The sequence below is a fragment of the Acipenser ruthenus genome, chromosome 1, assembly GCF_902713425.1.
Source record: "Acipenser ruthenus chromosome 1, fAciRut3.2 maternal haplotype, whole genome shotgun sequence".
Classification (NCBI taxonomy): domain Eukaryota; kingdom Metazoa; phylum Chordata; class Actinopteri; order Acipenseriformes; family Acipenseridae; genus Acipenser; species Acipenser ruthenus.
The window spans coordinates 32,419,982-32,447,703 of record NC_081189.1 but is presented as its reverse complement, the minus strand read 5'-3'; the positions used below and the strand labels follow the sequence as shown (position 1 = coordinate 32,447,703).

Genomic DNA, 27,722 nt, shown 5'->3' with positions numbered 1-27,722 from the left:
ACACATCTCCTGTTAAACTTAGCAAATAAGAAAACAGCAAATAATAATAAAAAAAACCATTAGGGGGATTAATTATGTGTTTACATTAAAAAGGGAGCTACTTAAATTGCAAATCGGGTGATACACAGCAATGAACCTGTGTACAGCAAAGAGTAGGTCAACAAGCCCTTTATTTATTTATTTATTTATTTTTTTAAATCAAAGTGTTTCACATTTATCAAGGTTATTTTAAATGCCAAAATGAAAAACTTAATTTGTGTAGTACTGTAAATAGGATTACTCACATGACATTGCAGGACTGTTAAACTGTGATATTTTTTTATTGTTATTTAATGCCAGCAGTAAGATAAGTCTTTCTATGGATAGATTTTGTATGTGATATATTAACGAATTGCTTAAATAGTAACCCACTTATTTACATCAGAAACTAGAAACATTGTTTCTTAGAAGTGTAAGATAACGTGTACAGCACATTTATTATTAAATAAGTCTCAAGGACACCCAATATGACTTGAGACCCATTATCTCACCTTTGGTCAACTACAGTTTATGTCAAAACTGTAGTGTGCAACCATTTAATCAAAAAAAAAAATCTTTCTTTTTTTTCTTCATAAAACAGTTGAGGTACTAGGTCAGCATTAGCATATAAGCCAGCCACCTATATTTTTAAATATAGGCTAAATATAGTTTTGCCTGATGAACATATCAATTATCAACATAACAAACATGTAGGTCTTTTTAAATACATTCTTTTAAAATAAGATTCATATTGTAATGTTTTTACTGGATTAAAAATGGCTGCTTCCCAGCTACAGGCAGACCACAAAAACCAGAATGACCAGAGGAGGCAAAGACAAGTACTGTCGGACAAACTAAAAAATCTACTACTACCAGCAGGGTGTTCATGCGTATTTTTAGATTTAAACAGAAATGCGTTTATTAATATGTTTTAACCTAACAACTGAAAATGACAAACAACAAGTTACCTTTTTTCTGTTGGCGATTTATTTAAAGATTTAAATTCAGCTCTGTCCTGCAAATCTTTAAACCTAGTCTGCCTCTGTCCCCCGTGCCTAACAAATGTGCTAGCCCAGTGGTTCCTAACCTGTGGTCCGCAAGTAAACTCCAGGTGGTCCGCAAACAACTCCCAAAATTCGGTTACACAGTTCTAAGCAACACAGACAGCTTGTGATTGTGTAACACGATCATACTGAAGTGTCATTCTGGGCACGTGATCAGGAAAACATGAAAAACGCACTTCATTTCTTTGACACCCTGGGCCACCATAATTTGCAATACAGCTTGTTAACGCATATCATAAGGGAGGAATATAATTTCACTACCTGCTTGTTTTGTTTTTTCGTGTGACCTCACCTATAGGCTTTTCATTTTTAAAAGGCGAGACATTTTCAACAGCACAGAGAAACAAAACATGACAAAAACTTTTACAGCCAAGAAAAAAAAACACTGTAAATCTTATGTATTTGACTTAGTTATATTAGTGTGTTTTAATAAATACAATTTTATATATATATATTATATAAAAATTTACAACATGTATAAATAAAGAAACAAGTGGATATAAGCAGCTACTATTTCATGAAATAAAGACAGGTACGTTTTGTCTTTATTACTGATAATAAGAGAATGAATTAACTATTTCATTTATAAATATTTATTTTGAGAAAATAGAGAATAGTGTCCATTACTGCTTATAAAGACCCTGATAATAAATGTGTATTATGTCATTCCACATGCAACATTTGCGAGACCACTACATGAGGTTAAAGTGACAGCGTGGTGTGGCTTTACGGATAACTTTTCACTGGACCGTTCATTTTTGAAGAGCCATCAGCAAGGGGATCTCAAAATGTGCACAGTCACTGCTGCACGATACCACACCACTGGTAACCAGGTGACACACAGCACTTTCAGGACAGAATCATTTCACGTCACTTTCCTTCTGAATGGCCACCTCGTTCCAGACCTTACACCAGCAGATTTCTAGTTAAGGAAGTACCTGAAGTCACACGTGTACCGAGGGAACCCTCGCACAATTCCGGACCTCAAGCATGCCATTGTCCGGGAGGTGGCCAGCATACCTGATGAGATGCGTAATGCTGTCTGTTGTCACACAAATGCAACTCATTTTGGATGATGGAGGAGCACATATTGAACGCTTGTGATTATCAGGAGGTAGGTCATAGTGGCGACCCTTAGTGACAAAAATGAATAACTGTAGCACTTGCGTCCCTATGGTTCCCTTAACCGTATGCAATTTCACCTTCCTATGCCGTAGATATGGTGCGCTGACGTAAACTTACTTCACCATATATATTGTGCCTGGGGTTTGGAATAAACAACTGACCTTGCTTTTAAGATTTAATATAAATTACAAAAGCATAAATAGGTGCTACAAATTTATTAAAAAAATAATAAAATACTGGGAAGTAATGTTAAAAACTATTTATGTATGTATCTGCTTTGCTTGTTTTTTTTCCCCCTCACAACTAACTACCACTGTTTTTTTTTTATCTGATGAGATCAAATGTGGTAGGTCCAGGGGAAAGAAATATATATATTTCAGAATATGGTGTCAAATTACATTGTCCAGAACTGTCGGCAGATAGTCTTTAAAAATAAATGTAAAAACAATTCAAATTGCACTGATTTCCATGAGTTCTTACATTGGTGAGGAATAAAAAAATATGGAGTGTCTGGGTAATTCGTAATTTTACTGGATGCAGAGCTCCTGAAAAAAGACAGAGGGGGAGGACATGATATACTATACAGGGCATCATGGCAATTGAAGTTCTGTGCTGGCGATGATGAAAGGAATAGAAAAAAAAAAAAACATTCAGGGCTTGAATTTCATTTTTGTGTGCTAGGGGGATTTCCCCTTTTTTTCTTTCTTTTTTTTTTTTTTTGGTTTTTAAAGTGAAACCCGTCGCTTGCAAAACACCACCTAGATAGATTTAATATCAGTGTAATGAGTTTCTATAATGCTTAAAGATGGCGGCCGAGAATCACGTACAAGAGAATAAAGTCTTGCGGCACTTAAAATATCCAGCACTACTTTTATTTATTTTTATCCAGCACTACTCAGAATGTGGCTCATGGTGCTTTCATCACTGATACCCACTTCCTTAGAGATTGTTGTAGCGTTTTAATTAGGCATTCTAAATTGGGTGATAAATACAGTAGCTTGCCGTCTTAAATATCTCTGTGTGATTCTCCCCGCACTGAAAGTTGCAGATATGCGGAAGCAACTTGGAAAATGCACAATTCCCGTGCTGAAATTCAAGCCCTGACATGCATGATAATAGTCAAAAAATAACCAAAGACAACATTTGCACGCTAAACACTTTAAAAACAAGCCAAATTTGGCTGGAAAACCGCTAATCTGGCAGCACTGATCAAGGGGGAATAGCCTAAAAGTCGCATGCGAGACACATGCATTACCCAGAGAGAGACAGAGAGAAATCAGTTCCATGAGGCTGGCCGCAGAAAACAGATATCCCCCCACCGCGCCGCCAGCATTCTCACACAGCACCTTCCGTTACAGGCGTGCGAGATCCTGATGGAAAACCAGCACCTCTCAAAACACTCAAATGTACATGACATACGGACACTAAACATAACTACAAATCCAGTCATCGTAGGAAATTAGTCAACAGGGACCACTACTTCAGCACCAAGTAGCACAGCTGAGGCTATTTTTTCTCCTGGTCTGCTGAAAGTTACATTATAGTCTGTACTGTACACAGGGGAAATGTTCACGTTTTGACCCCCTTTATTATATTTTTAAATAATAATCCTATTGAAAGACCTTTTAGACAGTATTTTGGAACAAAAAGTGTTTTTGTTCCAAAATACATCACTCTATCCCCTAGCATAGCTGAGATGTTAATGGTTGAAAAACCAAGTTTAAAAACATGAAAACAAAGCTGAAAACATTACTATAATGGCACTATCATGAAGTTATAACACGTTAAGAAAACACACAGTTCCTTTACCACAGCATCAAGAAGAAAGCCACGAAGGACCCGCTAGTGATGAAGCCAAACTAAATAAATGTTGTGGTTCCGGCAATGGTGTGAAAAAGTAGGGTAGGTACTGGGCTTTTCAACTTTTCCCCCCCCATTTCCCAGTTCCCAGTGAAAATTCCCATTTCTGAAATAGTTGTGTAAATATACATTGTTTGTCACTTAAACAAAATATTCTACAATTTAGTGTTTACTGTTTTTCAGTGAAGTAAATACATATTTAGGAAAATTTGTTGAATGTGACGACACTTTTTTCTGCTTGAATAAATATTATGTTTAAATTGTGAAATTTCTTGAAATGCCTATTTTCAGACCGTGAAAAGCCATGAAATGTGAAATACAGCCCTACCCAGCAGGTTTTTACACAGTTGCTTATGTTTGGGAAGCAGTCAGCAAGAAAGCCCTATTGAATTTCAGCATACAGCCGTGAACAGGAGGTCACGTGAAAGGGGTGCGACTCAGTATAGTGTTCATTCCGCTCCGCTCCGCTCCAATATGTACTGGGTCCATGCTTTCCAGTTGTCCACAGTGGGAACTACAATGCAGAGTATGAGCTTGCCAACACTGAGACTTGCACCTCACAATGCAGCTGTATTACCTGCGGGCTGCCTGTGTCAGACGCACGTCCCGGGGGAACCTGAGAGTCTCGACAAACCATGTGTGCTTCCCGAGAGCCTTGGACAGGTAGGTAGAACCAAACCCTTTTCTGAATCGTTTTATCTGAAGGAGACCGACTTAAACTAGAAACCTACAAGTAATCAAATAAAGAAAAAACAAATACCTGTCATATTCTGTGAAACAGTACAATATATAAAAGTGATTTACCTTTTTGGTGGTGCTTTGAATTTGTGGCACCTTCATAATAAAACAAATGTGTTTTTTCATTAAATGTTTACGCCGATACATACAGCTACACCTGAATACCTCAGCAATGGCGTATTGTACTAGTTATGTATATGTACTGGAATGGTTTTATGATGTTCCTGCTGAAAACATAATCTCAGGCATTTTAACATTGTGCTGTTATTGGAAATCATTAACGGAAAACCCTATTTCAGCACAAGTTTGTTCATATAAATGCTGAATCAAGGAAAACAAGGGAGACCACACTTATGTTCACCGTATATCTTAAAGCAAAAGGAAATTAGAAGTTAAAATAAATGTATAGATTATCGAAAAGCCTAAACAGGTCTATCCTTAAAAGGTATAGTCACATTAATTGCATGAAAAAAAGGTAAATAACATCCCCTGGCAAGGGTAACTCATTACTACAAGTACCATTACCATGAAAAGTCACCATGACCTACGTCTGTAGAAAAAGTATATTATGCCATAGCTTCATCAAAACCAGATCAGGTAAGCACTGGAAGAAATAGACTTCAACAAGACATCAGTTATTTAAATGCCCTTATAAAAAGAAAATTAAAACACCGAAAATTAAAGCTTTAAGAAATTTAGAAACACTGGTGGTCATTTTTTTTCTTCTTCCAGAAAGCTACAGGGCGATTGATGTCCAGGTACAATTGACCCACATGGAATAGACAGATCATCAACAGTCGTACATTATTTTTAATCAGCACTAACAAATATCAAAATTAAAGCGTGATTGAATCATGACATTCAATTTTTTTTTTTTTTATTGCACATTAGTTGCTTGCAAGATCAGTGACATGACAGATAAACCAATCAGAGCAGGGAATTTGCTTTATACTTTAATAGAATGACGCCGGCGTTATATAGTGATTGCAAGTATACAGTACACTACTATATTTTACAGGAGTTATGGCTGAAATAATACATATATATATAAAACAACTTAATAAACAGGAGAGAACACCGTACCCTCAGTGGCTATCACAGTGTTACCGAGGTGCAAGGACACTGCAGCTTGAGCACAGTAGAAAGTTAATAAAGGTGCATTATTTTTATTTTTTTATTTCAAAACGAACAATTAGCTAACGGTATTGTGAGGGAGCCCCCTCACATGGTAATGTCTTTATAAAGTGTGCAATGCATTTGTTGTTTTTATTAAGTCAGCAGAAAGCCGCGCTCATGTTTATAGTCTGTGTACACGTTTAGGCCACCCAGTTTTTGTACAGTAATACTGTATATTGATTGTATAATAATAAAGCATTTGTTTTCAAGATGTAACACTTGTAGAGTTTAGTTACTGATAATGCACAGTGGGATACTGTGAGTGAGAGTGCACAGGGTAAAGAACAAAAAATAACTAATTTTTATATATTTTATATATTTTTATATTTGTGTTTTATTGATATTTTTATAAGACTGGTAAAATGGTGGGGCTAGGTTCTATAAATGGCACAGGTGAGGAAAAATAAAAACACTACTACTACAAGTGCACAATAATTCCCACAGTCCTTTTAGGACCCAGAACATGATTGTTTTAATTTGTTACAAAGTGAATATTTTAAAACTAATGATGAGATATTGGTTGGATCAAAATCCCAGACTGCGAGTCCCCAGGACTGATCAAGTCTGGGAAAATAATGCAAATGATGCTGTCAAACATAATTCCCTACATTTTATATAAGGAAACTTATTAGCTTGTTATTGTTTGCTAGAAATACTAACAGAAACTAGGTTGTTAGCAAACTTTGGCAGTATCTGGTTATATACGACAAAGAAAACCAAAACATGTTTTATTAGTGGTCCTCAGAAGTGATGTACGATTTCTTTTCTGAACCTTACCACCTTACAATTGTATCTGTCTACATGTTTGTTTTTTTTTGTTTGTTTTTTTAAATGGTGCGAGTGCAATATGGAAATGTTGATCTACTGAAAAATGTGGGATACCAAAATCTGTGGTGGGCTACTAGAGTTTACCTTTTGGTAGCCCATCTCTCTCTCAAAGTCTTAGACATGTTGCATTTTTCTACTCATGCATTGAGTATGAACAATTTACTCAAAGCCTCCACTAGTGTTTTGTACAATTATAACAACCTTGACTTGTCTAACAAGGGTGAGCAATACTTGAAGATAATATCCTTAAGGAATAGAAAGACGACAAGCGTTGAATTGACAACAGAACTGGCAGAAGGCACGGGTGTCGGTGTCCATCAAATCAACAGTACGAAGGTCACTCTTGAAACCAGGACTTAAAGGATGTGTTGCAATAAGAATACCTCTGTTAAGAAAGGGGAACAAGACTAAAAGGCTAAAATATGCACAAGAACACAGAAAATTGGAACCAACACCCTAAACTAACACCCTGAGGTCAGTTCAGTTTAAAGGTATGTGTATTTGGGCACTCTTAATCAATGTAAAGTACAGCACATTTAAAAGTAAACATTGCATCTAGTATACACGTGTGTTTTTAGCACATTACCACTAACTTTGTCAATTTAACTAGCGGCACGGTGCTAGACATTTTACTAAGGAGGAGCAATAACATGTACAGAAAAATGTAAGGTCAGCAGATTAAACAGAACACTTTAATCCACATTAAAATGACTGACACCATTTTTTTGGTATTGTGATATGTTTATATAATCTCATGGCAACATGCTATGGAGCCCTTTAGTGATTACAATTCATATTTTGCTTGTGCATGACGACATGAGATTTATTTACAATCTCATCAAGCTTACTACCAGGCACGTCCATAACAGTCACGTCCATAACGCTAATTTGGGCACTTACTATTCCATAACAAACATTTTAAAAGTTAGCTTTGAAGAGAAAGTTTAAAAAATATAATCTAGTATACAGTATGTTATGGATGTGACATTTGGTTTTACTTAAACACCATTACTTTGAATCACTGTAAAATATGTTCCTTTATCCCAAGAAAATGTAATTAGTAACTTGGTATTACATACCCAGTCAAAATGTGACATTTACAAATGTGTAACTAAAACATTTACCCTACCATTGATACCTACAATGTATGGAAGTCAGACTTCTGAAAATATAACTTTAACAGTAACTTTAAATGGCTGTAAAGAAAAGGCACAAACCGAACAAAAATATAGCATGCATAAATGTACACCCTTTAGTAAAAAGAGGAAGATATGTTTGATACATGCAACCATTTTTTTTTTCATGGCCATGGTTACTTGACCATGGAATTACCCACATAGCATAAAAAAAATTATATATAACAATACATTTGTATAGCATGTCACACATACAACTGCCACAATCAGACCATTTAAACAACAGTACACAATACAAAAGCAGTAATCTTAAAAGTTACATTAAAACACACTAAGATAACAAAGATATTTTATAAAAGTGCGTTTTTAGTCTCGACTTAAACTGCAACGGTCCCAGCTTGCATTCAATAATTTAGGAGCTCTACAAGAAAAAACCCTACCTCCCGTGTTGCTTTTGTTGACCCTAGGAATAACCAGTTGCCTTGCATCCTGTGATCCCAGAGTGCGGTTTGGAAGATATGGGGTCAGTAACTCCTGCAAATAACTAGGTGCTAATCCATTCAGGTCCTTGTAAGTTAACAGCAAAATCTTAATCAATTCTAAACTGCACAGGGAGCCAGTGTAAAGAGGCCAAAACAGGGGTAATATGTTTACTTCTCCTGGTTTTAGTCAATTCTGGCGGCAGTACTCAGATCAAGCTGCAAAAGGGATACCACACATTGAACAGTAAACATTAAATTATATATATATTACACACACACCACCATGATCAACATTCAATGCATATGTAAAAATGCAAGTTTAAAATACACCTAGATGCCTCCTCATACCCACAGAATCTACACTGAATTATTTAATAACATACTTGGCAAGTCTATCATACTTGGACAAGTGGTTATTTAGAAATGTTACTTCTACCAACAGTCTTCTTACCCCAGAGATTCTGATACTATTAATTGTTACAAATACAGATTATCCTTAGAAAGTTTCAGCGCAGTTGACAACATATGCCTCTACTACATTCCTATCAACAAAGATATGGGTATCCTCAGCAGGCAGATGAATAAATTCAACTCAACAGCTTTAGCAAAAATAAGCAAAGGTTAATAGTTTATTCTACACTTAACTTTGCTTGTTCATAACTGCACTTCCAGCAACGGATGCTCTTTCCTACGGCTGAGAAAGTACAACACACATAAAAGGAACATGCACAGCCAAATCTCTACAAAACAAGTCTTGCACAACATTTTCCATGACATTACAGATATATTTCAGTTTTGTAAATGCAATCACAATACGTACTGCAACAGGCTTGTCGTGGCAGAGTGTAAAGATTTGTCAGCTGCTATGTAAAATGATGCAATGGCATCTGATTTCCATTAGTAAATATATTGATCAGCTACAAATAATCCTATCCATGTGTTTTTAGAAATGCAGTCAAACCTGTACTGAAGACCACTTGTCTGACCATTCTGATGAATCCCTGTTGAGATGAGAGATCATCGATCTCTAAAGATCCCTATTAGATGGTCATTGACACTCAGTTAACATACTGGGACCACAACAAAGTCTACAAATTTTACTATTAGTGCCCATTTCTCTATTTTGGAAACTTGTTTTCCCTACTTCCATTAACATTGCTTCAACAAAATAGATTGTTCAGGTTAAAGTTTTACTTGCTGCGTAAATCGAATTAACTGCCCTATTACATAATCATAGGAATGTTTATAGTTCCAGTGCTCATGAGAGATATTAAATACATTTGGGATTCATATTGGCATTAATGCAAATGTTTTACTTTGAGACAGCACATGTGATAAGCTGGAACAGAACAAAAACCACTTCTATACTGTTCTTAAAAGATACTGCTGAAAAGATATGCAAGGCTTGCCACAACATTTCTCCTTAATAAACATGGGATGAAGCTGCTATAAAAAAAAGGAAGGTAGCTCTCCGAGATTAACACAGCCAGCATACATCTATTATACAATGACCATTGACATACAGTAACAGCAGAGCACAGAATAAAAACTAGAAAATATCAATAAATTCAGTCACTGTGCCATTGCGGCCCATGTTCCGGATTGTTACTGGATATATCAAAATGTGAGCGGTGTGAAAGAAGCAAATGTAAAATGTAAGCTGCCCAGTTAAGATTTTTCAGGTTTTGTAAATTGCTACTTTGTTGCCATTAACAATTAAACCAAGACCCCTCCCAGGAACGAAACTTCATTAATTTCGTTTGCAGTACCCGTTACCAGCCTGTATTCCAATCCTTCTTACCTTGGTATGGTAACACACTTGGTATTACAATTCTGAGTGGTAATAGCCTTCTCCAGTTCATCTAACTGTCCGGTTTTCTTGAGCTTCTTAACCAAACTTTTCACTGCTTTCTCACACCACTTCTCCTCCTGTCCATTTTGTTCTCCACCACCAGCTCCCCCTGATCCGCTGGCAGATTTCTTCCACCCCAACAAGCGCTTCACAACCGGTGGGGTGAATGGCAGGATTGAGGACATTGTATATCCAAGACACACAACCACAAAATGGTAAAGCCTGACTTTGGGCAACCTAAGGGGGAAAGAAAAAGAATTACAAAATTAAAAGACCTAAAAAAAAACACATAGTTCTATAATTCACTGTGAAAAGCTTTCATTTGTTCATGTTCTAGCACATTACATTTGCCTAATGTACAACTCTTAGTATTTGTTTACTTTTTTTTCCAACTTTAAACTTGAGCCAAGAAATGCAAGAAGCACACAAGTAGTACACGGTATCTTACTGCAACAAACTTTAGAACTACGCCTGAACTAGTAAGTTGCAAATCAACACCATTTGGTATTCTTAGGAATAACACAAAAGGGAAATACTCTATTGCCCAACAAACGCTTTTGTACAAAAGTGGGAAAAGATGAGCTTTGTTTTCTTAAAAATAGGCAATTATTGTTATAATGAAAATACTAAGACGTGAACTACATGGCTAGAACGGGGACCAATCCTTCCAATATTATGAAAATAAAGAAACTGAATTCGTTTAATATTGCCGATGCAGTTTAAAAGCTTGATGACATGACTATTAAAACACACTCCAGTTTTGGAATAGTGGATTTAAAAATTAAATATACAATGCGACTAAAATAAAAGTAACCCGCATTCCTCTCGAATATGCCTATTAAACAGAAACCACAACAATTGCTCATGTGTCGTTTTGTGGCTTGTGTTTACCTGTGGTTTTATGAAAACGTCAAATCGTTTTTCGGAGCCACATTACTGCAAATGGTAAAGACAACTTTACATGCACAGTACGTAATGTTACCCGGTATAAAACGCAACAAAATAACACTGACCACGGAAGAAATGTCATTATGGAAGTTACCTATACATCAAACTCAACACAACTTGATACAAAACAATTGCAAAAACTATGAAGAGTCTAGTAGGCAAGCATGCATAACATTGTTAAGGCCAGGCCACTGTTGATGTGCATTCAAAAACAAACATTCACAATAACACGTATATAAATAAGAAAACACACTTACCTCCAACGACTAGCAAATAACCTTGATAAATCAAATTTCGTGATGCATAAATTAGAATGTAAAAATGATTTTCACTTAGCAGTTCCTGTCGGGCTCTCCAGTCCTACTGCTTATGGAGCGACAATGTAACAATAAATCCGTGCGATAAAATACATAACCACCCCCGATATTACAGCATACAATTTTAAAGCAGTAAAAAAAACAAAAAAAAAACAAAAACAAAACAGCAATAACCCCAAAAATCTGACTGAATGTAATATTATTTAAAAATGACAAAAAATATATATTATTATGCTACTTTCTATGTCGGAAAAAAGGTTAAGAAATATTTTTAAATAACCCTATACTTCCAAACAAAAACGCCCAGGGAAAAATGTTGCATGCAAACGGCGAAAAGATGGAAACTTTTCTGGTTGGGGAATTTTAAATAATTTCAACGAGATTTCATTATTCCTTTTTTTTTTTTTTTTTTTTCCTGTCGCCCCAACACAATCTCAGACTAACAGCCTCTACACATCAACCTACCTTTCCCAAGCTGACTACGCGACACTTTCCCGGACCTAATCCCGCCTCCTGCTTTTCTATTGGTGATTTTGGGCTTTCAAAGTGGGGCGCTATGGATCTGATCTGCGTCTGATTGGTGTACTTTGACGGTCAATCAAAATCTGGTAACGTTAATGTTTTTCGCTGTGTATCCCGCCCATCCTATAAAACGACTGGGAGGAATGAACTATCAAAATCAGGATGCGATTCGTGAACATAACTGTCTGTCAGATGACTTCATAATAGATTCGGCTCACACGAGGGCGGGGACAGAACGACAGTGGGTTAAGTTGAATCGTCTCAAAACATTAGTGTTGCAGCACAACCGTGTCCTTCCGCAAGAAACAATATAGGGCCTTTCAGGAAATGGAAGTTTGATGAAAAAGAGGCACGTGGTCGATACGGCTGAGCAAAAGGAAACATACCTTCAATTTTCAGAACTAACAATAATATAACAAACAGTAATTATTTGATCATTGTGGTTTCAGTTAGTTATGTAACACCTTATGTGGCTCTCCTAACGTGAATGGTGAACTAAAACCATGCTTGTTATGTAATTGTTTAGGATACTAGGGCATGTTTTAATCGTATAAGAAAGGAGTACTTTGCCAAAAGGAATACTGTTTTGAAGTAAACTTTTTTAAAATTATTTTCTGAATTCCTGCTGAATCTTGGCCGTCTCAATTTCATTGTTCTCAGTTGAATCCCACTGGCGTATGCTTTTTATTGTTAGGAATATATAAAGCACAGTACCAGGACCTCCTGCAACGTTGACAAGCGAGTGCGAGGGGCACGATTAGATCAGAATGCTCACTCAGTCTCTTATGTAAGCAACTAAAATACTATATTGAGATGCTTTTTTTTTATTTTCTGGATTTCCAATTACTTTTTAAGTCGAATATAATTATACATAGCTATGTAAAGCATTGTCCTTGCCATTATTCACTGGTCAACGACACTGCTACTGACCAGCATGATTTGGAATTAGAATCACATGTACATATGTCTTACTAGATGTCCAGCAGGTACAGTATAGGTTTACATAAATTGTGTGCTGTTAAGATTGTAGACAACAACCAGAGTAGCAACTCTAACATATACCAGTGCTGGAATTTACAGGCTTTTGTAACCCTATAAATACTGTCAGGAGTTTGATTCTGTTATGACATATTTATAAATGCAAGCTTGCCCCATTTAATAGTTTTATCATTATTCCCCTTTATTAAGTAATAGTAATTGCATACTGTAACTTTTATACAAATTATATACATAGATAGATATTCGAATACCCATTTTTTTCATAGTTAGCACAATTTTAGCAAGAAACCCATTCCTATAATCCTTATTGTAGCTTCTGTTTCGTTGCCTACTTATTCTGAACCAATGGGTACTGTTTTTTACGGATCTTAAAGCTTGTAGTATATTATCCATCTGCTGTCTTAAATGATGACTCAACCAGAGGGTGTGTGTGTGTGTTTGTGTAAGAGGGACCAGCTGTCCTGGATTAATAGAAGGGGCTTTCCTGTTGTGTATACAGCAAATACACTAGATGCTTCGAGCTGAACGGTTAATTGAGGTAACACCATTTTAAATGCAGACGAACACAGGCTTAATCAGTGCAGTGACAGAGTATAATAAGAAACAAAACCAAACCCCCACCCATGGTTGACCGTTCACTTTCTTTCTGCTTTAGGTCATCTTTCCAGACTTACTTATGTCAAGACAAATAGATGACTGGCACTCAGAGATGAGCTCAAAATAAATTGTAAGGTATAATGTTTACCTAAATAATGATCCATAACTACAAAATAAAGGTACAGCAAATCTTTGTGTTTCTAGTTGTTTAGTATTTCCATTTAATTCCATCTACAAGGTGTGCAAGCAGTGTTTTTAGTATTTCTGTTACATTTTTTATTTTATTTTGCACAACCACATTTTCAGTTTGTCGATTAGTTAAGTTGTTCAGGTCTGTCTAGATCTATTTAGTCAAAATGACTGAAAAAAAAAAAATAACCCTAAGAAAAAACCCTTCCCGTGATGCCGACACTGGCTGCAATGGTACGGCTCACTCTAGTTACCAGAGTAGAGTTCTATACTCTAGTTCAGAGTTTCCCAGTCCTGGTCCTAGGGACCCACTGTGTCTTCTGTTTTTCATTCCAACTGAGTTCTCAATTACTTAATTAAACCCTTAATTGGACTAATGTGCTTAATTAGACCTTTTTTGTATTGTTCTCAGCTCCTACAAAGTTGCCGATTTTCAAGTTACTTATAACTTATAGTTAACTTGAAATCTCCAATTGTTTAAAAGCTGAAAACAATGAAAAAAGTCTTACTCAGCTAATGCGTAGTTCAATTAAGGGTTCAATTAAGTAATTGATGGCTCAGAATGAAAACCAGAAGACACAGTGGATCCCCAGGACTGGGAAACCCTGCTCCAGTTAGACATTGACCGACAGCCTTGTTCGTAGTGCTACAGATAGACTGAGGGTGGTTGTTAGGCTCTTGGCCTGAATCCCTCCACCAGTCTGCCTTATATGCAAATTAGACCAGGACCATGAAATACTTGTGGGGGGAGGGTGCCAAAGTTGGAGTGAAGCTGGAAAACTATCCATCCACCCATGTGTCGTTGTACTAACAAAACAGTGTGCATTTTACTATAGGGTGTCAATACAAAAGTATTGGCACCCTACTCTTAATATAATTCAAGAAAACGTGTTCAATACAAGCATTTAGTGAAAATGAGCCAATCATTAATATGACAAAGACCAAAATACATCATTTTTGGTAGTTTAACAAACAAGCTTTATAAAAAAAGCACTTCAGCAATTTCAAATATGTGTTCCTGACACAGTAATTAAGCTACATAAGAAAGTCAATAGCCAAAAAAAGAGGTAATTATACAGACATGCTCAAATTTGTTGGTACCCCTCCACAAAAAACAAAGAATGCACAATTTTCCCTGAAATAACTTGAAACTGACAAAAGTAATTGGCACCCACCATTGTTTATTCCATATTTAATAGAAATCAGACTTTGCTTTTGATTTTTTATTCAACATAATATTGTAAATAATAAAACAAATGAAAATGGCATGGACAAAAATGATGGGACCGCTAACCTAATATTTTGTTGCACAACCTTTAGAGGCAATCACTGCAATCAAACGTTTTCTGTGGCTGTCAATGAGACTTCTGCACCTGTTAACAGGTATTTTGGTCCTCTCTTCCTGAGCAAACTGCTCCAGCTGTCTCAGGTTTGATGGGTGCCTTCTCCAGACTGCAAGTTTCAGCTCTTTCCATAGATGTTCGATAGGATTCAGATCAGGACTCATAGAAGGCCACTTTAGAATAGTCCAATGTTTTGTTCTTATCCATTCTTGGGTGCTTTTAGAAGTGTGTTTTGGGTCATTATCCTGTTGGAGGACCCATGACCTGCGACTGAGACAGAGCTTTCTGACACTGGGCAGTACGTTTCGCTCCAGAATGCCTTGATAGTCTTGAGATTTCATTGTGCCCTGCACAGATTCAAGGCACCCTGTGCTAGGCGCAGCAAAGCAGCCCCAAAACATAACGGAGCCTCCTCCATGTTTCACTGTAGGTATGGTGTTCTTTTCTTTGAAAGCTTCATTTTTTCGTCTGTGAACATAGAGCTGATGTGACTTGCCAAAAAGCTCCAGTTTTGACTCATCTGTCCAAAGGACATTCTCCCAGAAGGATTGTGGCTTGTCAATATGCATTTTAGCAAATTCCAGTCTGGCTTTTTTATGTTTTTCTTTCAAAAGTGGAGTCCTCCTGGGTCTTCTTCCATGGAGCCCACTTTCGCTCAAAAAGCGACGGATGGTGCGATCAGAAACTGACGTACCTTCACCTTGGAGTTCAGCTTGTATCTCTTTGGCAGTTATCCTTGGTTCTTTTTCTACCATTCGCACTAATTATTATTATTATTTATTTCTTAGCAGACGCCCTTATCCAGGGCGACTTACAATTGTTACAAGATATCACATTATTTTTACATACAATTACATTATTTTTTACACATTATTTTTTTTTGACATACAATTACCCATTTATACAGTTGGGTTTTTACTTGAGCAATCGAGGTAAAGTACCTTGCTCAAGGGTACAGCAGCAGTGTCTCCAACCTGGGATTGAACCCACGACCCTCTGGTCAAGAGTCCAGAGCCCTAACCACTACTCCACATTGCTGCCCAATCCTTCTGTTCAATCTGGGGTCGATTTTCCTCTTGCGGCCGCGCCCAGGGAGGTTGGCTACAGTTCCATGGACCTTAAACTTCTTAATAATATTTGCAACTGTTGTCACAGGAACATCAAGCTGCTTGGAGATGGTCTTGTAGCCTTTACCTTTACCATGCTTGTCTATTATTTTCTTTCTGATCTCCTCAGACAACTCTCTCCTTTGCTTTCTCTGGTCCATGTTCAGTGTGGTGCACACAATGATACCAAACAGCACAGTGACTACTTTTCTCAATTTAAATAGGCTGAATGACTGATTACAAGATTGGAGACATGTGTGATACTAATTAAAGAAACTAATTAGCTTGAAATATCACTATAATCCAATTATTTATTATCTTTTCTAAGGGGTACCAACAAATGTGTCCAGGCCATTTTAGAATATCTTTGTAGAATAAGCAATAATTCATCTCTTTTCACAGATTCTTTGCTTTATTCTATGACATACCAAAGGATAAAATAGCTTTTAATTTCATCACTTTTCAGGAGGAATGAAGCATTATTTCAATGAGCTGTAAGGGTACCAACAAATTTGAGCACGTCTGTATGTTGAAGAAGAATGTTTGGCAACACATCAGATGATGGTCAAGACACAGGAGATGGATTCATGTTTAAAAAGAGCCTTTGTAGCAAACTACAACAAAGAAAATGGTTACAGAACTGTATAAAAGAAATATGGAAAACCAAAATCCACAATTAAAGCAATAATCAAGAAGTAGCACAGAACAAATTCAACTGAAAAGCTTGAAAGACGTGGACGTCCAAAGAAAATTACAGGTACTGCAGGTAGGACAATCGTCCGAGCAGCTAAAAAGAATCAGGGATAATAGTGCACGAAATAACTATGCAAGCACCTGAGCACAGAACGGCTGTATACACGTAGATCTCTGCAAATTCATAAAACAAACCGTCTAAAATTTCCCAAGAAATATAAAGAGGAATCTGAAGCATTCTTCAACAAAATTCTCTGGTCCAGTGACATTACAATATAACTTTTCCCTCAAAATGGACCACAGTATGTTTGGAGAAAAAAAGGGAAAGCCTTCAATAACGAAAACCTTGTACCTACAGTTAAACATAAAGGTGGTTTGACCATGATATCGGGGTGTTTTAGCAATTCAGGGACTGGAAACATTCATGTGATTGAAGATCGTATGAATGCAGCCATGTATCAAAACATTCTACCAAGTACAATGATACCAGCTGCTCGTAGGCTGATTGGCAGACCATTTATCTTCCAAAAAGACAACGACCAAAGCATACGGCTAAGTCAAGTCTGGAATTCTTGAAGAAAACGAAGATAAAAGATCTGGAATGGCCTTCACAATCATGAGATCTCAATCTAATAGAAATGCTTTGGACTGATCTGAAGAAAGCTGTAGCCAAGCCTACACTTTTAAAATCTTCTCTGATAATAAATAATTGACATTAAATGTATATTTTTTAACTATCAAACAAAAATAAATCATACTGTACAGTTTTTATAGTTTATTATAATTGCATATCCATAAACACAATAAACTAAATAAATATAAAAAAGTATCTTCATATTAGCACAACATGCTAAAATGATAAATACATAAATCCAACTTAAAGTTTCTTTCTAATGGAACCAACCAATACATGGGCTATTTAGTACAGCTAATCATTGTTGATACTAGTATAAACCATAGATTTTATTTCTGTGTTTTTCACTAATGTTAGAAAACAATATATATATAAACATTTTTATTTTTGATAATTTAATGTAGCATATATATATATATATATATATATATATATATATATATATATATATATATATATATAACAAATATTACATTATACAATAAGAAACACAGATACACAGTATAATACATGTAGTTTGTTTCACTGCAGTAACCTCGAAGGGTTTATCCCCTTATTGATGAACTGCATACAAATAACTTCTTTCAAAAGAGAATACTTTATTTTATTTTTATTCCTGTTGACATTTTTTTTTTTGTAGTTTTCAAAGCTTTGGTGTTAATAAAAAAATGTATTAAAAAAATGATTTGACAACTTTTTTTATAATGTAAATAAAGTTTGTTGTGGGAAAACGTTTTACATATTTTTTTCACTGTCATTTGCTCCATGCGTTGCAAAGCAAACATTAGTCACATCCAGGAACAGCCAAAGAGCATTGACAAGGTAAACAACAGGGATCCACCACCAACTGATTCTTTATTCACATATTACAAATTTACATCAGATGTCTTTACGTTTCTGGTTATGTTTATTCAATACCACTACAATAATTATGCACCCCTGGGAACCGGAAATAAAAGTGATTATTATAGTAGTGACACAATGTATTTAGTGTCAGAGGCAGTGGAGTACATTACAGTGGTCCATCAGAAGATTTTTTGTATCATTTTTCTCTATTGCTCTGTCTAACTGGCTGTCATGTGCCTGTGGTTCCAAGTTTTTTTAGATACTTTGTGATAATGTCACATTTGAATCCTGTTGGCTCCATTTGCTTTGTGGTGGAGCACAGAAGCAGGTGGAGCCCATATACAAGTTGACCATAGTAAAAAACATGGCAAATTGTGGAAGCATAAAGCATAGATAAACAAAATGGAAATCCCAGAGCAGTATCGTAAAGCATATGAAAACATGGCAATCCATGGTAAACTATTGTAAATGTCTTTTATAACCATGGAAAAATATACAGTGGTCAACTTTTTGTTACTGTAAATTCAGTGATAAAGGCACAGTCAATCATTACATCTTTAAGCTTTGGCCAATTTATGACTCCCACCCCTCTTTTATCCCCAAATATTGCATTTAGAAAATCAATAAGAACATAAGAAAGTTTACAAACGAGAGGAGGCCATTCGGCCCATCTTGCTCGTTTGGTTGTTAGTAGCTTATTGATCCTAGAATCTCATCAAGCAGCTTCTTGAAGGATTCCAGGGTGTCAGCTTCAACAACATTACTGGGGAGTTGGTTCCAGACCCTCACAATTCTCTGTGTAAAAAAGTGCCTCCTATTTTCTGTTCTGAATGCTCCTTTATCTAATCTCCATTTGTGACCCCTGGTCCTTGTTTATTTTTTCAGGTCAAAAAAGTCCCCTGGGTTGACACAAAATACCTTTAGAATTTTGAATGCTTGAATCAGATCACTGCAGATCACTTTGTTCAAGACTGAATAAATTAAATTATTTTAGCCTGTCTGCATACGACATGCCTTTTAAACCCGGGATAATTCTGGTTGCTCTTCTTTGCACTCTTTCTAGAGCAGCAATATCCTTTTTGTAACGAGGTGACCAGAACTGAACACAATATTCTAGGTGAGGTCTTACTAATGCATTGTACAGTTTTAACATTACTTCCCTTGATTTAAATTTGACACTTTTCACAATATATCCGAGCATCTTGTTGGCCTTTTTTATAGCTTCCCCAAATTGTCTAGATGAAGACATTTCTGAGTCAACATAAACGCACATTTTTATTGCCTGCGTGCAGTACCTTACACTTTTCTCTATTAAATGTCATTTGCCATGTGTCTGCCCAGTTCTGAATGTTGTCTAGATCATTTTGAATGACCTTTGCTGCTGCTATTTTTGTGTCGTCTGCAAATTTAACAAGTTTGCTTACTATACCAGAATCTAAATCATTAATGTAGATTAGGAATAGAAGAGGACCTAATACTGATCCCTGTGGTACCCCACTGGTTACCTCGCTCCATTTTGAGGTTTCTCCTCCAATCAGTACTTTCTGTTTTCTACATGCTAACCACTCCCTAATCCATGTGCATGCATTTCCTTGAATTCCTACTGCGTTCAGTTTGAGAATTAATCTTTTATGCGGGACTTTGTCAAAAGCTTTCTGGAAATCTAAATAAACCATGTCGTATGCTTTGCAATTATCCATTGTCGATGTTGCATCCTCAAAAAAATCAAGCAGGTTAGTTATAAAGGGTTGGTGGCTTAAAAACTAAACTCCTGTGTTGCGCACCGTGAAAACTGTTCTGCCTACAAAATATGATACAAAAAATACATCAAAGAAATTGTGCTTCCAATGACACAGGTGCCATCTGCTGGGTAAATATGATTTTAAAAAAATCATTCTTTGTATTTTACATGTTAAACTCCTGCTTTGAGGCTTCTATGTTGATAACATCTGCCGTTTTAGTAAGATCACAGCTGCTCCTTTTCAATGGTTTTGTTACATTGGTGAGATTGGGATTTGATTCTTTCCCTGTTTTTCAGAACGTTAACAAATTAAGGTGTAAAAAAGCCTTGCTGTAGATATCTCTGCAAAGAAACTTACAATTAAATATGCATTTAGTAACATAAATAAAATATATTCCTATATGTACACGTTTTCCAGTTGGTAAGATCAGTTCCATTTGGTAACAGTCCTTGTAACAGTTTACGACTTTATGGTAAAAGCAGACCAAAGCATAGTATATAAAGTAATTGTATAAACTATGGTATAATAATAATAATAATAATAATAATAATAATAATAATAATAATAATAATAATAATAATAATAAAAAGGTAACTAGCTGTGTAAACTGCATGATTGACTAGTGTATTTACTTTGGCAAAATCTGTTATCTTAAATGTGTAAATATATTTTCTTAGCCTTCTCATTATTGTCCCTTATTGTGTTTCTGATGATCTCTTTTTTAATTTTTACTTAGCAAAGAGACCATACTTTCAAGGTTATCACCCTGTCCTTCTGTCAAAACAGCCCAAATGGGGCTAAAAAAAAAAAAAAAAAAAAAAGATTATGGTTTGAATTGACTGTAACATACTTTTAACATGTGACCTAAATTTAAAAGGTAACATTGTAAGACTGAAGGATATCCCGGCCCGTGACTTTCTTAAAGTGTACATTTCAGAAACATCTTTTTCCTTTTGGAATATTTGTAAAGGCCTAAAAACCCAATTAAACCATTTTCCACATAGAATCAGTTCACACCTGAATATTGTGTATTGTGTTTTAATATCAAGTGAGATAAGGTTTGTAAGAATGTGTTGGCCTATCTGTGTCACTTGCTTATTTCTTCGACATTTTATTTTATTAGCATTTAACAGATATGGAAGTTGTGCACTTCTTATTAAAGGGCATAAAGCAAAAGAGGCTTTGGTTCAAAATGTTACCTTCTATGGTTAGAGACTAAATAAAGTCACTGTATGCTACCATGTACCATTTGATATAAATTCAAGCCAGAGTAAAGGTTTTCTAGTGTGTTGCACTGCACAGCCTCTGACATTCCCTGTTTTACAGTGTGCAAACCACTACAGTCCTGAGCCCTATCCCGCACCTGGGAAGGCTTTGAAATGAAGGCTGTTAAAATGTAGGCAACCAGCAGAGGTCAGTGCTAGAACACCAGTGCTGTATGAGAATAAAATGAAGCTTTTTAAATTATATTTAGAATGTTGTTCTTTAAGTCTGTTTCATTAAGTTTCATTTATTGTAAACTATCAGGTCACAGCATAACTGTACTAAATATGTAGTTCCCCCCGCCCACTAATTTACTGCCTTCTGTATTTCATGATTTTTTGGTAAGTTATATAGAGGAAAACTAAAGATGTACTGTTGGTATATTTTGTGCTAAAAAAAAGCACATCAAAGGTAACACCTGCAAATAGAAAACAAATTCAAATGCATTTGTATGCATGCTGAGGAAACCTGAAAACCCAGTCCGCTGTGTCTGCTGAAGCAAGCACCATTAAAAAAAAAAAAAAGCATTTGCAGAACAGTAAAGGGAATCTTTATTTTATTGAAAAGAACAGACATTTTTTGTTAGCCCCGAACACACCCATACTTTTTGAACGTTATTGTTGTTTTGTGAATTTTAATAAAATAATTATATATATATATATATATATATATATATATATATATATATATATATATATATATATATATATATATATATACTGCTTTAAATGCAATAGTTTATTAAAACTCCAATGTATTTCTTTGTAACCGTAGTTCACGTTCGAATGATAAAGTGCATAATAGGTGTGTCACAAACTGCCGTCCTGCCAGCCAATAGGAATTGCAATATATGAAAAGAATCTAGCTACTATTCAGAATTTAAAGCAATTAGTGCAAGTCAAGTAAAACAATTTGTTCCACAGAACATAAGACATTACTTTGTAGGCCACAGTTATTATGAGCAAGCTAAAAAAGAAAAAAACTGTTGCAATTATAAAACAAAAATATATATCGATTAAAAAAAGGAAAAGCACACACACACACACATAGATATATATATATATAGAGAGAGAGAGAGAGAGACTATAGCTGAATCTATAGTAACTGATAGTTATAAAATGAAATCTACTGTTTATCATGTAATTGTACAACTGAGAACAGGCGCTGATGAGCAGCAGGCAGGACCCATTAGGATAACAGAAGGAGAAATCAATTGCTTCAGTATTAACAGGCCTTCCCTCTTCCAGGGATATGTGTTTTCTTGCTTCAAGAAATATCTCAACTGCAACCTAAAAACAAACTAGATTGCAAGACCAAACTCTGTCCTAAAAAATAAATTACAAAAAATAGAACAGTGCTCCCTGTTGCTGATTATTTTTTGTCTGCTGCAACTACCGCTTTACTCTGATGGTAAAAAAGGTTAGACCATGACATTATTGATCAGATAGAATACCATAATTATATAACTACTGATGTGCTGATGTCACCAGTGGAATGTGGTTCCTCTCAGAAATTCATGACCTATTGTTTCTCAGTGTAAAAACTTCCACATACTGTACATTGATGCCTTACTTTTACTGTTTCATTTTTTTCTAATAAATGAACTAGGTGCCCTTGTTTTAACTCATATAACTGTGGCCTATAAAAACAATACAAAATTAAGAAGGTAAAATATTAAGACCTCCTTCACTGAAGCTGTACCAAACCATTAAAGATCAGGGGAAGTCAGCCCTAACTCTTAAGGTCTCCATACACAGGACATGATGCGATTTGTCTGGCGATAAAATTGTATTTTTGCTGCCCCCCACCCCATAAGAAATATATTAACAAACGTTATTAATATGCGGCAAAACAACTATCGGTGTGTCTGTATGAGACAAAATGAGTTCAAATGTATTCAAATTAGTTGTGTTTTTCAATATAATATTACAAATAACAACTGCGTTATGCATATATGTAAACATACACACGCATATCTATGGTTTAATTATGATTATATATATATATATATATATATATATATATATATATATATATATATATATATATATATATATATATATATATATATAATAATTAAACCATATTTTATGTTTTACATGTTTTACTGTAAAGGTCATGTATTTAATCACATGCAGAACAATGTAATGTAAAGCATCCAGAAATGATAAATAACTATGTATAAACACTATGATTAAATAAAATCACAAGTATGATAGTAATGTTATACAGCTAATAAAAATGTAGAATACATAATAACTTTTCAGAATACTTATTTCAATGAAGGTAAACAAATCATATTCACCAGCTATATCCAGTTCCCTGGAAATGGACCCAGTTCTCCCTCATTGCCATGTCTTTATCATTTTTGTGTCCTTTATTGTACAGCTCTGGGTATTTTGATACTGCAAGAATTATATTCTTCTGCCATTGATTATTGAAGGCACACAAGGGAAGCTGTTTCTCATTGGTCAGTTCCCTAACTGCCGTGCGACAAAATTGCAAACTTAGACACCAATCCTATTTTTTTCGCATCGCTTCTGTGTTGCTTCAGCGTCACGCACTTGTCATGGTGCGGTGCGTCGTAAGACACATTGTCGCATCGCGTCCGTTGTGTGGAGACCTTTATGGTCAGTACCCAGGATAATCCAAACAACATAAGACTGTTCAAGTGTATATTTGAGCTTGCATGGAACAGAGATCAAAACACAGGTCCCAGACCCATTCGACACTCCCTAGTGTTCGGGAAATTGAATAAATTCTATTATTAAAATATAGCAAAGGCAAATTCAAATATTTATAAATATCTAGAAATGTCATACATCTATAGTTGAACAAACAAGGCCAATACAGGTAAAAAATATCAACAAATAAAAAACCAGGGCTGACAATCCCCCCTTTTTTGTTACTGAGACAAACTTTTTGAAGTAATTTTCTAAACTTCGTTCTGTAATGAGTGCTCCTTAAAGTCACATATTCTTTAATTACACTTTTCCATGTTTATATATGTAGATTTAAGGGCTACATGTTTATCCCTCTGTGCATAATATACAAAATATAGTATTGGGTAATGTTATTTCTTTTTTCATGTTGCAAAACTGAATCCCTGGTGAAATGCCACTCAAGGCCACACAGTTCAAGAAAGGAAACACTTCAAGTAAGACAGGGACTTACATTTCGTAACTAAAACCTGCTGGTCACCAGAAAAGGTTACAAAAACCAGCTCAGAAACTTAAACACTGCTACCCACTCACGTGTGCCTTCCCTGAATAGAAGACGGATCATGGGATGTGCAACACTTTAGCGTCTATACACAGAATCAATGTGACCAAGTTTCAAATCCTCATCAAAATCAAGAAAAAATGCTGTGAAGCAAATGGCTCTAAAATGGCTAGTTTGATACACTGACTTAAGGACAAATGCTGAGTGCATTTTCGAGTCGTAAATAGTACTCCACATTATGTACTTTAAATAAATATATAAAAGGCAAAGCATACTTTATCAGTTTATTTGAAAGTTTTTTTCTTTACCACATAACCTATTTTTGTAGAGTGGTGTGTGTGTGTGTGTGTGTGTGTGTGTGTTTTCAGCATGCAATTTCTTGATTTTGAATGTGGCCTTGTGGTGCAGCAGTAGTCAATGGCTGTTTACTGTGTGACCCTGGGGTGGCAGTTACCTGCTAAAAATGAATTGGACTAAAAACAAAGCAGGCTGTTAAAGTGAAGGGATTCAAGTTTACAATACATGAGTCTGGATGGTCTGTACTGCACAAGTTCAGTCAAACCTAAAAAAAATTATAGCTATCCATTTGAAGTGTATGAGTGCTAGGCAAAAAGGTTCAGAAGCACATTTTACAACAGAACCAATGCTTAAGGTCCAGTAAACAAAGTTGTGCTGGATACTTAATGAAGTTTACCAAACATAATAGCTTCCAGAACTTAAAATGTATAGTCTTTACTAGCCTTTAAAAAAATGAAAAGGTAACATAAGAAAATCTATTTTTTGTTACATGTGCCAATAAAATTTTTACATATGCCCAGGTGAATGCAAACAAATATGCATGAATATTTGCACGTGGCTGCCCAGAGCAAAGTTCCTGTCAGTTGGCCAAGCAAATAAGTTTAAAAACAATTGTCTTCATTATGCTTCACAATTAGAAACATGTTTGTGTGAAAACGTACACTGCTACCCAACAAAACAAATAAGGTTCTAAAACAATGATGGCTAGTTACTGGTAAGTATCAGTGGTACAAACACTTTTTGCCTCGCACCAATAAACCCTGAATCACTCAATCAAGTGGGGTTGTCAGGAATCAGATCTGTAAGTCCATGTTTTGGTTTTCCCCTTTTCGTGTATGTGTGCATTTATTACACTTTTTTTAGTTACTGGCTTCTGGTATGGAAGAAGTGTGTCCAAGCCTTATGCCCCACGGGTCAGCAGCGGAGAAGAAGGTGCGGTGCGGGAGGCTATCCTCGTGGGCCAGAGCAAAAGTGAAGACCCCTCGGTTCCGTTCTGCTTCCAGCATGTGCTTCCTTTCAGAAAGTTTCACCTCTGAACTCTCTATGCTGTTGTCCAAGTCCTCTACACTGAAGCTCAAACCATTCCTGCTGCTGCTGCTGTGACACCGTTCTTCCAAGAAACGTTTGTCACCAGGGCCTGCGATATCCATGCCAAGGGTCAGGGGGAGGTTCCTGCCTCTGGCCTGCTGCTCCTGCTGGAGAGGTCTGTCATTGTGGCGGGCACCCTGAGCATAGAGCGAGCTAGCAGAGCGCCAGGCGGCAGGCTTGCGGCCTCGGCGGGGGCGTGAGACTCGACAGCTCTGCCTCTTGATGTGGCGGTGCAGGTGGTCGGAGCGTGTGAAGCTCTTGTAGCAGTGTTCGCACTGGTAGGGCCGCATGCCGGTGTGAATGCGCAGGTGGTTCTTCAGGTCGTAGTTGTGCACGAACTTGGAGTTGCAGTGGATGCAGATATACGGCCGCTCTCCTGTGTGCTTCCGCATGTGAATCTTCAGTTTGTCTTGCCTAAAGGAGAAAAAAAAAGAAAGTCAATTTGGCCTTGTGACAGACAGCGAATGAATCCCAGGAACAGGAACAGTGTGCCCCGTATTGGATGGTTTGGCAGTTCATTCCAGGGTCAGTCGGAAGCCAGCCATCTAGGAAGGGGGCAGTCACAATGCCAGAAGTCATTGAGATGTGTCAGTCATGGATTGGAGGACACGTGATTGAACTAGCTTACGCAGGTGGCGTGACTAAGGGTATTTCAGGGGATGTGGCGATGCAATCTGTTCCTTTGTTATGGTTATCGTAAGGACCAGTAAAGGAAACTGTGTTTGTCATTGTTATACAGCTAACACAAACTGGGAGCTGTCACTACAGGCCAGCCCCAAACCCGGACTACACTGCACCACTTTCACTATTATTGCCTTGCACCACACCTGCACTAAGAGCACTCACTATCGGGAGAAGTGACTGTGTCTGTGTTGTGTGTTATGGTTGTTGTATTATTTCAGAACTGAACCCCATGGTTTATATGCTGCCGATACACATCGCTGTCTAGAGCCAGTACTATTATTTAATGGTTTCAAACAATGGAATAGAAAACTCAAATCAAACTGATTTACTGTTTATGAATAATAAAAAAAAAAGCTTGACATTCATGAACCTGTTCTGGACAAATCACAAATCGTGCTGCATCTCTCATGCTCAGTGTTAGTGAAGTCCTGATCTGACAGCATGTAACACAGACTCTTATGATTACATGTTACGTTTTGTTTTTTTTTTACAGTAAAAACAAGTTTCAATTGCAATGAGTTCGTTCTGCTATATTTACGATATTAAATACACCACAGCAAGCACATTGTCATTTATCTTAGATATTTTCATTAGCATAAATCTAGCGAAAGGTGTTTTTTTTTATTACAATGAAGTACGCTGCAGTACTTTTTATTTTTAATTCCCTTCATTTTTTTTATCAGCAGTACACTTCCTAATTACAGTTCCATGTATTTCTGTGCGTTCTGCTTTCTCATTTCTCAAAATCGCCAGTTGTAAACGTTGTTTTCCTTGCAACAGCTGACCCTGCTTTAGTACAAAACTCACGCTACATTACTGTTTTTCATTATGGTAACGTGTCTTCTTCTTTGGCGGAAGAGATATTATCATCATCATCTAACTGCACAATTAAATGATCCTTAAACTCCTAATGGTAATCACTGTAACTAAATCAATTCTATCTGGGATACAA

The 27,722-nt window shown here is 36.2% G+C and overlaps 2 protein-coding genes across 10 annotated transcripts in view; both read right to left on the bottom strand.

The window, feature by feature from the left end:
* Window positions 1-12,133, bottom strand: part of LOC117421319 (mothers against decapentaplegic homolog 2) — a 31,745-nt gene extending 19,612 nt beyond the window's left edge. For 2 of the 3 annotated variants that reach the window (XM_034923536.2, XM_034923540.2), the window contains exons 1-2: window positions 11,485-11,984; window positions 10,229-10,516 (exon numbers count right to left, since the gene is read on the bottom strand). In XM_034923536.2, coding sequence (XP_034779427.1) covers window positions 10,229-10,464 — 236 coding nt within the window. In that variant the 5' untranslated portion in view covers window positions 10,465-10,516; window positions 11,485-11,984. Of the gene's footprint in view, window positions 1-10,228; window positions 10,517-11,484; window positions 11,985-12,009 lie in introns of those variants that run through there. The other variant, XM_059023825.1, reaches the window with a different exon arrangement.
* An 11,423-nt stretch (window positions 12,134-23,556) lies between these two features.
* The window catches only part of LOC131696547 (zinc finger and BTB domain-containing protein 7C-like), a 93,216-nt gene continuing 89,050 nt past the window's right edge, over window positions 23,557-27,722 (bottom strand). For all 7 annotated transcript variants that reach the window (XM_059023794.1, XM_059023802.1, XM_059023787.1 and 4 more), the window contains one exon: window positions 23,557-26,500. In XM_059023794.1, coding sequence (XP_058879777.1) covers window positions 25,858-26,500 — 643 coding nt within the window. In that variant the 3' untranslated portion in view covers window positions 23,557-25,857. The remainder of the gene's footprint in view (window positions 26,501-27,722) is intronic.